General features: G+C 44.2%; 1 protein-coding gene across 1 annotated transcript; it reads left to right on the top strand.

Moving 5' to 3' along the window:
- Positions 1-5177: 5177 nt before the first annotated feature.
- On the top strand, positions 5178-5936 carry LOC141050123 (olfactory receptor 11L1-like). Its single transcript, XM_073546954.1, has one exon. It carries the CDS (start codon positions 5178-5180, stop codon positions 5934-5936), a length of 759 nt encoding a protein of 252 aa, XP_073403055.1.
- Positions 5937-14532: the final 8596 nt, after the last annotated feature.

The following is a 14532-nucleotide window of genomic DNA, read 5'->3' as shown; positions in this document are numbered from 1 at the left end:
CCCAAAAATAGTTTACAGAACTAGGGTAACAGACAGCAAATACAGTGGAATGTAGGCCTGAATTGCCACAATTTGCAGGCTACAAATAGATCAGGCGTCTGACAGAGATACCAGACTGATCAATATGTGGCCTGTATTTTTTAATTTTTTACCTCAAAATAGTGTTTAGAGCTAGGGTAACAGACAGCAAAAAAAAGGTGAATTGAAGCCTCAAAAGCACACTTTGTAGTCCACCGATAGATAAGGCGTGTCACAGAGATACCAGACTGTACAATATGTGGCCTTTTTACCCCAAAATAGTGTATAGACATAGGGTAGCAGACAGCAAAAAAAGTGCAATGTAGGCCTGAAAAGCAATTATTTGTAAAGCACAGAAAGACCAGGCGTCTGGCAGCGATACCATACTGTTCAATATGTGGCCTGTATTTTTTATTTTTTTACCCCAAAATAGGGTATAGACCTAGGGTAGCAGACAGCAAAAAAAGTGGAATAGGCAGCACCAGACAGTAATGGACCCTTTTGATGTATGCAGTGAGATCTATATACTCACATACAGTGCCTACAGGCCTTGCACTGATGTGGATACCGTATGCACACATTGACTCCCGTGCCTACCTAGCACAACAATCTATATACCTCCTAATTAGTCCTTAGAAGGACTGTTGTTTTAGCTGGATTTGTAGATTGAATGATGGTAGACCCCACACTAACTAATAAAAGCACAAATCTGACCCTATCTCGGCAGCAGGTCTCCCTACACTGTCTGAATCCGGAGTTGAATGCGCCGAACAGGGCGGTGGCAGGTCTCTTATAGACCTGATGATGCTGTGCGGCCATCCAATCACTGTAATAACACAACAAAAATGGCTGCGGCATTACAGTGCATGGAGACAATCCCTGCATGTACATTGGCGCACTAAAGAGCGCGAAGCTTGCAGGGCAGAGACCCTAGCTTCCGTCGAATAATCCCGGGAATGCTCGGTGCTCACCGAGTACACCAAGTACAGCGATACTCAGACAAGTAACGAGTAGTGGCGAGCATGTTCGCTCATCACTACTGCTTATCCCACCGCAATGGTAATCATAACTAATACAAAACCATTTATCTGGAGCACATGCATGATGTGGTCTGACTCGTATTGGTGGTTATTGAAACCTTTTAACAATGAGAATCATGTATTCAAGTGATCTTTCCAGTTTCAGTTTTAAACTTGATAGAAAAAAGGGGTTGATGTAGTATTTTAGGAACGTAAGAGTAGAAATTCTGAGAAACAAAGATGTTCTTCACATCAAGGCCTGAGGCGTGAATTATCTTTTGATACATTATTGGAGGTTCCACATTCTGTTTATGATTTTTTTTGCATCTGCCAAATGTAAGATTTTTTTGCTCAATTATTTTTTAAATTTATTACCAAACTAAAAGTTTAGACTTCATTCTGTTAAAGTTTACTTTGCCGTATATTTTTAGACACATTTATGATTCCCTGCTGTTCAAAAAGCTGCAAACATTTTCTGTGCAAATTTATAGCATAGCACAAATAACATTGCCTCAAAGATTCCTAAACCCACATCTGCTGCATATCTGAAAAAATACATTACTCTATTCTATTGTGAAGTCTGACATTATAAAAATCTTGTCTGATAGAGTTTTTACAGCCATAATAAGTGTATAAGTTGTCACGAGCTTACATGAGGAATAGCACCTGTTTTTCCCTATATAGGATCTGTTTCTAATTTTCTCCTCTCCTTGATTTGGTGAATGGAGACGAGTTGCTATGAAATCTGTCAAACTCAGTGCATAAAAATTGTGGGATTCCTTGTTCTTCCTCTGTTTAGCAGATATCCACAAGTACCAGCAGCATAGAAAAAATGTAAGTATTAGGAGTGTGGCTGTGAATCCAGCTTAGGAGAACCTGAATAACTAACTGCAGCACAATCAGCCTATCTTGTCTTCCTAAAATGTAAGTATTAGGAATGTGGCTGTGAATCCAGCTTTGGAGAAGCTGAATAACTAACTGCAGCACAATCAGCCTGCCTTGTCTTCCTAAAATGTAAGTATTAGGAGTGTGGCTGTGAATCCAGCTTTGGAGAAGCTGAATAACTAACTGCAGCACAATCAGCCTGTCTTGTCTTCCTAAAATGTAAGTATTAGGAGTGTGTCTGTGAAGCCAGCTTTGGAGAAGCTGAATAACTAACTGCAGCACAATCAGCCTATCTTATCTGCTTATGTGTGTTTTTCATTTATTGTGATCCAACAACACCATTTATAAGTTTTTTTTAATTACTTTCTGGTATTCCCCCTTTTCATGTACAAATAATGACATATCTCACAAATGTTTATCATTACAAATGTGGAAAAATATTTATTTTTCTAATACCTGTTTTCACCGGCCTTCTCTTTTGCCACAATAAACGTGTATTTTCTGTCTTAACGCTGACTCAGCAGCACACAGTGTTTTTGTCACTCCACTTACTAATCAAGCGGTGTTTTAATTTTGCTCCGAATTCAGCATTCGCCACACCTTGCTTTGATCCATTTTTCATAACGTGTGATGGTATGAGGAAAAAAAGCAAATTACAAAAATGTATATATAGTTACTGTATACTAAATTTACGGTATGCTCTTATACTTTTTCTGCCTCACTAGACAATTTTGAAGTGTCACCAAAAAAAAAGGCAAAATATTGTGTCAAGAAGAGGAAGAAAGTGTCTAAACGATCCTAATTTTCTAATTTAATTGTCATTTGTTCTTTTTAATGAACCAAAATGGACCTTTTCAGGTTTTTAAATTTGTGAAACAAATAAAGAACACTTTTCATTACAAAAATAAATAAATAATTATTTCACTAATTATATACAAATAAATCCTCCGGATATTTCTAACCTTCTCTAATTTAATACATTACGTACCCCAGAGATCAACATTGAACCCTACAGAGATGATTTGCTGCTTATAAAAGGCAAAACAGCAGACAGTATTTTTTATTCCAGTAACTATCTTCATTCATGTCACGTCAGTTGTCATCGAGGACTAAAATCTTGTAAGTACCAAGGACAGAAATGATAAATGTTCTATTTCTTTCTGTATCTAGCAAGTGGAAAAATTTGAAACCTGAACCTTATGTTGAGGATAAGAAGTTCTTTTATCAATTTATCTGTGCACTTGACCCGATCGCATCCCAATCCACACCACAGTCTTCATCTCAACACTAACCCATCTCTTCAACCTGTCACTAACAACTGGTGTTTTCCCCTCAAGCTTTAAACATGCCTCAATCACACATATCCTCAAAAAGCCCTCTCTTGACCCATCCTCTGTATCTAGCTATCGCCCTATATCACTTCTCCTATATGCCTCAAAACTATTGGAACAACACGTCCATCTTGAACTATCCTCTCACCTCGCTTCTTGCTCCCTCCTTGACCGATTACAATCTGGCTTCCGGTCACACCACTCCACTGAAACTGCCCTAAGATCACCAATGACCTACTAGCTGCCAAGGCCAAGCGACACTACTCTGTCCTCCTCCTCCTGGACCTGTCCTCTGCCTTTGACACAGTGGTCCATTCCCTATTATTACAGACCCTCTCATCTCTTGGTATTACAAACTTGACCCTATCTTGGATTGCGTCATACGTAGCAGACCGGACATTCAGCGTCTCACATTCACACACCACCTCCTCACCGCTCCCCCTATCCGTCAGAGTCCCGCAAGGTTCAGTCCTAGGGCCTCTGCTCTTCTCCATTTACACCTTAGGCCTCAGACAGCTCATAGAATCTCATGGCTTTCAGTATCACCTCTATGCTGATGACACACACATCTACATCTCTGGACCAGATATCAGCTCCCTACTAAACAGAATCCCTCAATGCTTGTCTGCTATTTCATCCTTCTTCAACGCTAGATTTCTAAAACCTAATATGGACAAAACAGAATTAATCATCTTTCAACCATCTCACATGACCCACCCAACAGACCTATCCATTAAAGTAAACGGCTGCCCACTCTCTCCAGTCCCACAAGCTCACTGCCTCATGGTAATCCTTGACACTGATCTCTCTTTCAAACCACATATCCTAGCCCTTTCCACTTCCTGCCGACTTCAAAAATATTTCATGGATCCGTACATTCCTCCACCAAGAATCTGCAAAAACCCTAGTCCATGCCCTAATCATCTCCCGCCTTGACTACTGCAACCTCCTGCTCTGTGGCCTCCCCTCTAACACTCTCGCATCCCTCCAATCTATTCTAAACTCTGCTGCCCAACTAATCCACCTGTCCCCCCGCTATTCCCCGGCCTCTCCCCTCTGTCAATCCCTGCACTGGCTCCCCATTACCCAAAGACTACAGTTCAAAACCCTAACCATGACATATAAAGCCATCCACAACCTGAGTCCTCCATACATCTGTGACCTCGTTTCCCGGTACTTGCCTGCACAAAACCTCCGATCCTCACAATATCTCCTTCTGTACTCCCCTCTTATCTCCTCTTCCCACAATCACATACAAGACTTCTCCCGCGCATCCCCCCTACTCTGGAACTTTCTACCTCAATATATCAGCCCCTCGCCTACCATGGAAACCTTCAAAAAGAACCTGAAGACCTACCTCTTCCGACAAGCCTACAACCTGCAGTAACCACCGATCCACCAAACTGCTGCATGACCAGCCCTACCCTCACCTACTGTATCCTCACCCATTCCTTATAGATTGTGAGCCCTCGCAGGCAGGGTCCTCTCTCATCCTGTACCAGTCGTGACTTGTATTAAGATTACTGTACTTGTATGTATTATGTATACCCCTCCTCACATGTAAAGCGCCATGGAATAAATGGCGCTATAATAATAAATAATGATAATAATAATAATAAAAATAATTTATTACTTAGTGTATTAGTGAACTGTTATTTTTAGGCATGTATTTTATATTCTTCATTGTTGGACATGCTTTCTTTATTTCTCAGTGTAATGGCGGCACAAGGACTCTTTAAAAATTTATGTCTTGCAGGACATGGATAACAACAACATAACCTCAGTCCTTCTTCTTGGATTTCCAGGCCTCCACAGCTTCAGAATTGTTTTCTTTCTTCTACTCCTCATAATTTATATCTCAACAATCTGTGGGAACCTCTTGGTCATATTTCTGGTGTCCTACACCAAGAACCTCCATTGTCCCATGTACTTCTTCCTGACGCAGCTCACCACATCTGACATTATCTTGACTTCCGATATCGTCCCAAACATGCTCCTTGTGGTTCTGAACAATGGCTCCACCATTACTCTTTCCGAGTGTATCTCACAGTTGTTTTTCTTTGCTTATTCAGAAGCATCAGAATGTTTTTTATTGACAGTAATGTCTTATGATAGGTACACGGCCATATGTCACCCCTTACGTTATGAATCTATAATGAGCTCCATGGTTTGCCTCAAACTCATCATCTTATCCTGGATTTTGGGGTTTTCTGCAGCATTTACTCAATCAATCAATGTATCTCAGCTTGACTTCTGTAGGGCTAATGTCATTGATCACTTTTTTTGTGAAATTGATCCCTTATTAGATTTGTCTTGCTCAAGTGTATTCAGGATAAAGGTGTTGGCATTAGTCCTCTGCTTTCCCGTACTGGTGTTCCCTTTCCTAATAGTTGTCATCTCATATGTATACATCATATTTACCATCCTGAAACTCCAGTCCGTCACCCAAAGACAGAAGGCTTTCACAACCTGCGGCTCTCATTTATTAGTGGTGTCCATATTTTATGGGGCGCTGTTTTCCATTTATTTGGTCCCAGAAACGGCACAGTCTTCTGCTATACGGAAAATATTTTCCATTCTATACACCGTGGTGACTCCATTTGTTAACCCCTTAATCTACAGTTTGAGAAATAAAGACATCAACGAAGCAATTAGAAAGACCAAGTTATCATCTGTTTCATGACCCTGAAAAGCAACTCGAACAATGTTTTGCAAATCAGGTGTAGTTACTGTTGTGAATCTTACAAAATATAAATTTGTCATACTCAACAAATTTTCATCAGAAACTTGAATAGCAGCAAATCAATTTGTCAATGTATGGATGAATGGAAGGTAATGGGCATAATTGATAACGTTATGTATTTCCTAATTTCAGCTAGCCAAACTTCTGATTTCTAAGTGTCCATCAGAAAAAGCTGTAACTGGTAACTCCTTAAATGTTTGCTTTATTGGAAAAACCCCAAAAAGTCGTCATAGTAGAGTAGCAATAAATGTTGATGCGCTTTGACCCAACAATCTTAATCATAACATGTTGACCCATAAACTTAATGGGCTTCAGTGTTTATATATGAGGTAGTGGAGATATCATCCTGTTGAGCAGAAATCTTTTCTTGTAGATTTCTAACTCATGCTTGTCCAGTGACCCTCCCATCTTTATCCTTCTTCACTGCTCTTTCAAATACTATCTAAGCTAATTATTCAATGTTTTATAGCTTTCAGTCCTATCTCTGTGAGGAGGAGGATCACGGAGTGAATTACTTATACGATGGACTACTTGCTAGAGATGGGGTGCACCTTACGAAGACTGGAAAGCATGTATTTGGAAGTCGCCTTGCTACACTTGTAAGGAGAGCTTTAAACTAGAACAACATGGGAAGGGAAGCAAAAGGCCAGAAAAAGCCATACACCTGACAAATGCTATTGAGAACTATGTTATTAGAAGTGGAAAGGAAGAACAAAGACAAAAGAATCTAATTAATAAAAATATTGGAGAAAGAGAAACCAATCACAAACTAAAATGTTTCTATACTAATGCACAAAGCATGGGCAACAAACAAGGAGAATTGGAACTACTAACACAGGAAAAGAAATATGATGTCATTGGAATCACTGAAACTTGGTGGGATGATACACATGATTGGAATACAAGGCTAGAAGGATACAACTTATTTGCAAGAAACAGACTTGATAAACGAGGAGGGGGTGTCGCATTGTATGTTAGAAACGCGTATATCTGCACAGAGATTGAAGCTTCAGAGACTGGGAGTTCTGTGGAAACTGTTTGGGTAAGAATACAAGGACAGAACAATGGAAAGGACACCATTGTAGGCATTTACTACAGGCCACCTGTGCAAGCTGAAGATATGGATTAACTCTTTATGCATCAAATGGCCAAGTTCTCCAAAAAATATGACATAGTTGTCATGGGAGATTTCAACTATCCAGACATTTGTTGGGAATCTCTCTCAGGCAAAACTAACAGGTCAAGGAAATTCTTATCCTCTCTTGCTGACAACTTTATCTTCCAAAAGGTAGGGGAGAAAACAAGGGGAACTGCTACCTTGGATCTAATCCTTATAAACAGGGAGGAAATGGTTGAGGAGGTAAAAGTGGCTGGGACCCTAGGAGGTAGTGACCATGCTATTTTAGAATTTTGGATAACTAGAGGCGGAAGACCTGTGAAGACTCAGACATCAAGGTTAGATTTCAGAAAGGCAGATTTTAAGGGATTCAGAAAGAGAATTGGAGGGATCCAATGGCTGGATATCTTTAAAGACAAAAATGTCCAGGAAGGATGGGAAATCTTGAAAAATGAAATTCTCAAAGCACAGTTGTTAACAATTCCGAAAAGAGGGAAGAATAGGAAGCATTTAAGGAAACCAGGATGGATGAACACAGAACTTAAGCACATGCTAAAAAGGAAGAAAAAAATGTTTATAAAATGGAAAGAGGGAGGCATATCTAAAGAAGAATATAATGCTGTCTGCAGAACCTGCAGGGCACAAATTAGATTATCTAAAGCTGAAAATGAATTGAGGCTTGCAAGAGATGTCAAAAGCAATAATAAAGGATTTTGGGGATATGTCAAAAGTAAAAGAAAAGTCAAAGATGCTATAGGATTTTTACAGGATGAAAATGATGAAATGGTAAGACAGGATGTTGAGAAGGCTGAACTTTTAAATTCCTATTTTGCATCTGTTTTCTCTCAGAAAGGAAATGTAACATCAGCTGTTCTTCACTGTCCTATTAAGGGAATAGAAGAATCCAGGATATCTATAAACAGAAAGATAGTGAGGAAACACTTAGCTAACCTAAATGAATTCAAGTCTCCAGGTCCAGATGAATTACACCCCAGAGTACTGAAGGAGATAGCAGAAGAAATTTTTGAACCCCTCTCCATAATCTTTGAAAATTCTTGGAGAACAGGAGAAGTGCCAGAAGACTGGAGAAGAGGAAATGTTGTTCCTATCTTCAAAAAGGGGAAGAAGGTGGACCCAGGCAACTATAGGCCGGTGAGTCTGACTTCTATACCAGGAAAGATCTTTGAACAAATTATTAAACAACATGTATGTCAATACCTGGATAAGAATGAAGTGATTAAACAGAGTCAGCATGGGTTTGTAACTAATAAGTCATGTCAGACTAACTTAATTTCCTTCTATGACGGTATCACTGATTGGGTGGATCAAGGAAATGCTGTAGATATAGTATATCTTGACTTCAGCAAAGCATTTGACAAAGTCTCTCATACAATCCTTATTGAAAAAATGACTAAGTATGGAATGGACAAGGCAACTGTTAGGTGGATTCATAACTGGCTTGGTGATCGGACCCAGAGAGTGGTCGTAAATGGCTGCACATCCAGTTGGAAGAATGTCTCAAGTGGGGTACCACAGGGCTCTGTCCTGGGCCCTGTATTGTTCAACATCTTTATCAACGATTTAGATGAAGGAATTGAGAGTAAACTGATTAAATTTGCTGATGACACAAAGCTGGGAGGGATAGCTAATACTAGAGAAGAGAGAGAGAGGATTCAAAAAGATTTAAATAAACTGGAGAAGTGGGCAGCAACTAACAGAATGGTTTTTAACAGGGAGAAATGCAAAATACTACATCTGGGCAATAAAAATGAAAAAAGCATATACAGAATGGGAGGAACAGGGCTTAGTGACAGCACATGTGAAAAAGACTTGGGTATACTAATAGATCACAGACTGAATATGAGTCAACAATGTGATGCAGCAGCAAAAAAGGCAAATGCAATTCTAGGATGTATTAACAGAAGCATACAGTCTAGATCACGTGAAGTCATTATTTCCCTCTACTCCTCTTTGGTCAGACCTCATCTGGAATATTGTGTCCAGTTTTGGGCACCACATTTTAAAAAAGACATCAACAAACGAGCAAGTTCAGAAAAGAGCGACCAGAATGGTGACCGGTCTGCAAACCCTGTCTTATGAGGAAAGGTTGCAGGATTTGGGATTGTTTAGTTTGCAAAAGAGAAGACTGAGAGGAGACTTAATAGCTGTCTACAAATATCTAAAGGGCTGTCACATTGTAGAAGGATCAACTTTATTCTCATTTGCACAAGGAAAGACTAGAAGCAATGGGATGAAACTGAATGGGAGGAGACACAGATTAGATATTAGAAAAAACTTTTTGACAGTTAGAGTGATCAATGAGTGGAACAGGCTGCCATGAGAAGTGGTGAGTTCTCCTTCAATGGAAGTCTTCAAACAGAGGCTGGACAGGCATCTGACTGGGATGATTTAGCGAATCCTGCTTTGAGCAGGGGGTTGGACCAGATGGCCCAGGAGGTCCCTTCCAACTCTACGATTCTATGATTCTATGATTTCTATGATTCCCAGACAGTGAAAGGACAGGTGCCCAGGGGACCGCCAACAGGGTTCCTGAGGGAACGATACTTGGAGGACAGTAAAAGGAAAGACTTGACTGAAGTTGTCAGGGAAACAGGGGGTGGGGCAAGCTTAAAAGGAGCAGGGGGCACGCTGAAGTGGCAGTTGACAAAGAGCAGGACAACAGACAGGAAGCCGTGTGAGACAGAGAGGACCGAGGGAGCAGACGGTGTGTTGTGGAGAGACCGACAGGGGCCTGTGAAAGGAAAGCTGCGGACTCACCGACTAGTGACACGTGAGAGACTTGCATCGGCGGTCGCTCCCCACATACGTTCACATACAGCCACTCCCGCTGCTTCCCACCCTGTTGTGACAAGGCGGCTACCTCAGGTGACCGCTGCGATGACAGACCATTCCTTTACAGCAATCAGGACACTGCCCCCCTGCCTTCTCCCAGAGCTGTGGCCTTGTCATCACCGGCCCCAGGGGGCACCACCTCGCTACAGACGGTAGTAGAGGCCCCCGTCCGGTTTGCTAAGGGACCCTGAGCAGAGGTTGGTGAACGGTTATATTTAGAGACTGCGTCATTACCACGCCCCCATCAGCACCGTTTCTTCATGGCCTGTTGCGCCCCACCGGCATCGCTTCTTCAGGGCCTGTTGCGCCCCACCGACACCGTTTCTTCAGGGCCTGTTGCACCCCACCGGCATCATTTCTTCAGGGCCTGTTGCGCCCCACCGGCACCGTTTCTTCAGGGCCTGTTACGCCCCACCGGCAAGGTTTCTTCAGGGCCTGTTGCGCCCCACCGGCATTGTTTCTTCAGGGCCTGTTGTGCCCCGTTGTCACCATTTCCTCAGGGCCTGTTGTGCCCCATTGGCATTGTTTCTTCAGGGCCTGTTGCACCCCACCGGTACAGTTTCTTCAGGTCCCGACGAGCCCAAACCTTCCCGGAAGATCGAGGCGTCAAGGCAGCCGCATCAACGACCTCTAAGCGGCCGCATCTGCAATCCCGAGCAACGCATGGAAGGATAAGTGGACTTTGGAAAATAAGTGTTACAGTTTGGCCATAGTCTGGCCTCCGTCACCCCGGACAAGCCGGGTTGCTCGCAGTTGCACAAAAAGTACTGTTTAGTTCATTGAGTTCCTGCGAGGACAGATTGCTTGTTCCCCCGTTTTGTGTGTTCAGTATAGCCCTAGTGGCTTCAATTTATAAAAGTTTATTATACAAGTCATACCCTGTCTCGTGTCTTGTCACTGCATCCTGAGAACATGCTAGAACCCTTCCCTTTGTATAGTCGGCAGTATGCAGTCTCCGAGCATATACAGTGGTGCCCCAGATCAGGGTAGAGCTGTAAACTCTACAAATGATGAGGGTCCCCGTACCAGCATATCATTGGGGGCCATGCTGAACAACCTGCCAAGAATTTCCGGCTCCAATACTATGTTATGGAGCTGGACAGAGCAGATGCGAGGTGTTATGAATGAGTCACCGTAGGAGGCAAAAGCAGAAATACTAGCACAGTCCAGAAAACCAGAGAAGTTGGCAGCTATCGGATTGCAGACCCCTGAACCTATCAACAACTACTAGCAGTAGCCGTGGGGGGTTCCTACGGTGCCCTAGACCCCTCGATCACAGCCGGAGAACTAAATAGCCTAAAGACAAAAGGGAAATCTAAACTGCCCTAGAGCAGACCCCAAAGCAATAGGCAGCCCCCAACATATAATGACGGTGAAGCAAGATGAAAAAACACTCACACAGATAGAAAGATAGGCTGAGCAAATGATGGGGCCCAAGCTAACTAAATAGGATAGGATAGAAAAGCTGCTGTCTGCAATCCACCAAAACCCTATCAAAACAAGAGCCAACAGACTGATTGGGAAAAAAGCCCTGAAGACGCTAGGCTTCAAAAAGACTATATCAGTACTCAGGTATTTTCTGAAGACAGAGCAAAAAGGAATTCAGCTCACCCAGCAGGGAATGGCAGAAATCCAATGCAAAAAGCAGAGCAGAAAACTTAGCTTTTGAGGAGCAGGAATCAGACTGGTCTCCTAGAATCCCTCTGAGAAATCACCAGCAAGGCAGAAGGGCGTCGGCTACCTTATATCCAGTCAGCAATTCCAGTCACCCAGTCATCATCATCCTGCTCAGGTGCTTGGTAATCAGCCTCACTACCTTCCTTCACCAGAAGAGGGAGTTCATCACACCTCAATGGTGAAGGGGAAAATGAACTCACAACAGTGGGGGCTCTTTTGGATTCACCCAATGACCCCTGATCTGGAAGCCGAGGTGGCACTCATGGCACTGGATGGGAAGGTGCGGAGGTCAGTGATGTTGAAACCTCCGGGGCACCGCAACACTTTTGAAAAAGTGTTACAGATAGTAGAACAGACCCATGGGGACCCTACTGATGTGGGAGAGTTAAGAACCTGTTTGTTTAGTCGGATGCAAGTAGAGGAGGAGACGATCACAGAGTATATGAATGTCCTCCAAGAATTGCATACGGCTATAGAAAGAAAGCACGGGGTAGGGGCAGGAACTGTTGACATTACCCTACGTGACCTACTGGTGACTGGTTTGCGAGATCCATTAGTCAAACAGGCACTGCGGGAACAGATCAGAATGAATCCCTGAATAGATTTTTCAGAGGTGGGAAGTCAGGCACGTGCTCGAGAGCAGGAGCAGGGGATGGCGGTCCCCGTGGGGAAAGTCCGAGGTGTGGAGGCCTCCACGCATGCAGTCAAGGAACCTCAGTGGGTGGAAGAGATGAAGCAAGAGCTGAAAAGTATTAAGGGCGAGTTGGCCGAAGTAAAGAGAAGAAGCGAGATCGGGACTGGACGACCTGGCTTTAACCCCGGCTTCTCGGGATCACGCTCCCCGCGGGGTGGTCAACCTACACAGGCCCGGTGTTTTGAGTGTGGAGAACCAGGCCACTTTGCCCGAGAGTGTCCGCGGCATGGGAGATAGCTACCCGCCCACTATTAAACTAAAGGGCTCCGGGCTGGGGGGACGCCGCTCGGAGCCGAAAACCACAACTAGGGGTGGTGGAAGTCCCGAAGATTTGGTTGCAAAATGCCCGGTGGTTTGGGCAGAAGTGGAGGGCCGGGCCGTCCGGTGCCTGGTGGACACGGGGCCACAAGTAACCACTATGCCCGCAGCGCATTTTCAACAGAACTTCCCGGAAGCAGCAAGGCCTCAGTGGGGGCCCATGATCAGACTAGTAGCTGCCTACCAACTGCCGGTCCCAGTTGCCGGGGTGGTGTGGGTGCAAGTGACGCTGTGCGGTAAATCCCTTGGTCGCAGAGGGGTGGTACTTACTCAAGGAGAAGCTGAAAAGCAACACCCCGTCACCCTAGGCATGAATGTTCTACGAGAGTTCGGCAACCTACTGCTCAATGACCCTACACAGAGGATTCTGAAGCAGTGGGGTTCTCGCACAGCCCAGGGACAGGTATTCCAGCAGCTGGTGCGGGGAGCATGGGTACATCAGGACCGCCAGGAAGGTGAAGCTCTGGGTAAGGTCAACACGCCAGCGACTCCCCTGCTTGTTACCTCCTGGACAGACTGTGGTGGCCCTGCCCATTCGAGCCCCGATACCCTTGGAGGTGCAGTTGGAGCCATGTCATTCGGAGCGCTTACCTCCTGGCATACTGGTGGCCCGTTCCCTGGCTACCGTGCAAAAAGGAGCCGTCCTGGTGCGCTGCGTTAAACTTGAAGATCAAGACACCGGTCTGAAAGCACGGACTGTGCTGGCCAAACTAGTAAGGCCTTTAGAAGAAGTGCTGCCAGCTCCTGCGGTTCAATTACAAGTACACCCTGAGGATCCTTGGGAAGTAACAATACGAACCTTACAGGCCCACGAAGTCTCGGCACAAGAGAAGGGCCGAAATATTTTGGAGCAGATGCGGGTTGAGCTTTCTAGATTAACTGCAGCCCAACTCTCACAGATAAAAACATTGCTGGGACAGTACCATGAAGTATTTGCTAGTCATGAGGATGATTTTGGGTGTACCACCGCCATCACTCATGAAATCCCCACAGCAGGAGCGGCCCCAATCTGGGAACGATATCGACAGATTCCGCCACTACTCTCTCAAGAGGTGAAAACTTTGCTGTCCCGAATGCTGCGAAAAGGGGTGATACGGGAAAGTCAAAGCCCCTGGGCGGCCCCAATCGTGTTGGTCCGGAAGAAAGATTGTACACTACGATTCTGTGTGGATTATCGTAAACTGAATGCTTGCACTATTAAAGACTCATATCCACTACCCCGCATAGAAGAATCCCTGTCTGCCTTGGGAAAAGCAACATATTTTTGAACCCTGGACTTGGCCAGTGGGTACTGGCAGGTGCCCATGTCAGAAGAAGATAGAGCCAAGACAGCGTTCATATTGCCCATGGGACTGTTTGAGTTCAATCGGATGCCGTTTGGGCTGGCCAACGCCCCCGGGACCTTTCAGCGATTGTTGTGCGGTGACTGGGAGATCTCAATTTTGAGGCTACGTTGATCTATCTGGACGACATCATCGTCTATGCTGCCACCTTTGAGGACCACCTGAAGAGATTGGGACAAGTGTTATGAATGAGTCACCGAAGGAGGAAAAAACAAAAATACAAGCTAAGTCCAGAAAACCAGAGAGGTTGGTAGCTATCGGATTGCAGACCCCTGATCCTATCCACAACAACTAACAGTAGCCGTGGGGGGTTCCTACGATGCCTTAGACCCTTCGATCACAGCCGGAGAACTAAATAGGCCTAAAGAAAGAAAGGGGAAATCTAAACTGCCCCAGAGCAGACCCCAAAGCAATAGGCAGCCCCCAACATATAATGACGGTGAAGCAAGATGAAAACACTAACACAGATTGAAACATAGGTTGAGCAAACAATGGGACCCAAGCTAACTAAAAAGGACAGGATAGAAAAGCTGC

Source organism: Dendrobates tinctorius, unplaced genomic scaffold (genome assembly GCF_039654945.1).
Source record: "Dendrobates tinctorius isolate UK_male_01 unplaced genomic scaffold, ASM3965494v1 ptg000151l, whole genome shotgun sequence".
Taxonomy (NCBI): Eukaryota; Metazoa; Chordata; class Amphibia; order Anura; family Dendrobatidae; genus Dendrobates; species Dendrobates tinctorius.
This window is presented reverse-complemented; position numbering and strand designations above follow the sequence as displayed.

Excerpts from the sequence above, each read along its gene's own strand:
- LOC141050123 (XM_073546954.1), top strand. The coding sequence starts at position 5,178 with ATGTACTTCTTCCTGACGCAGCTCACCACATCTGACATTATCTTGACT.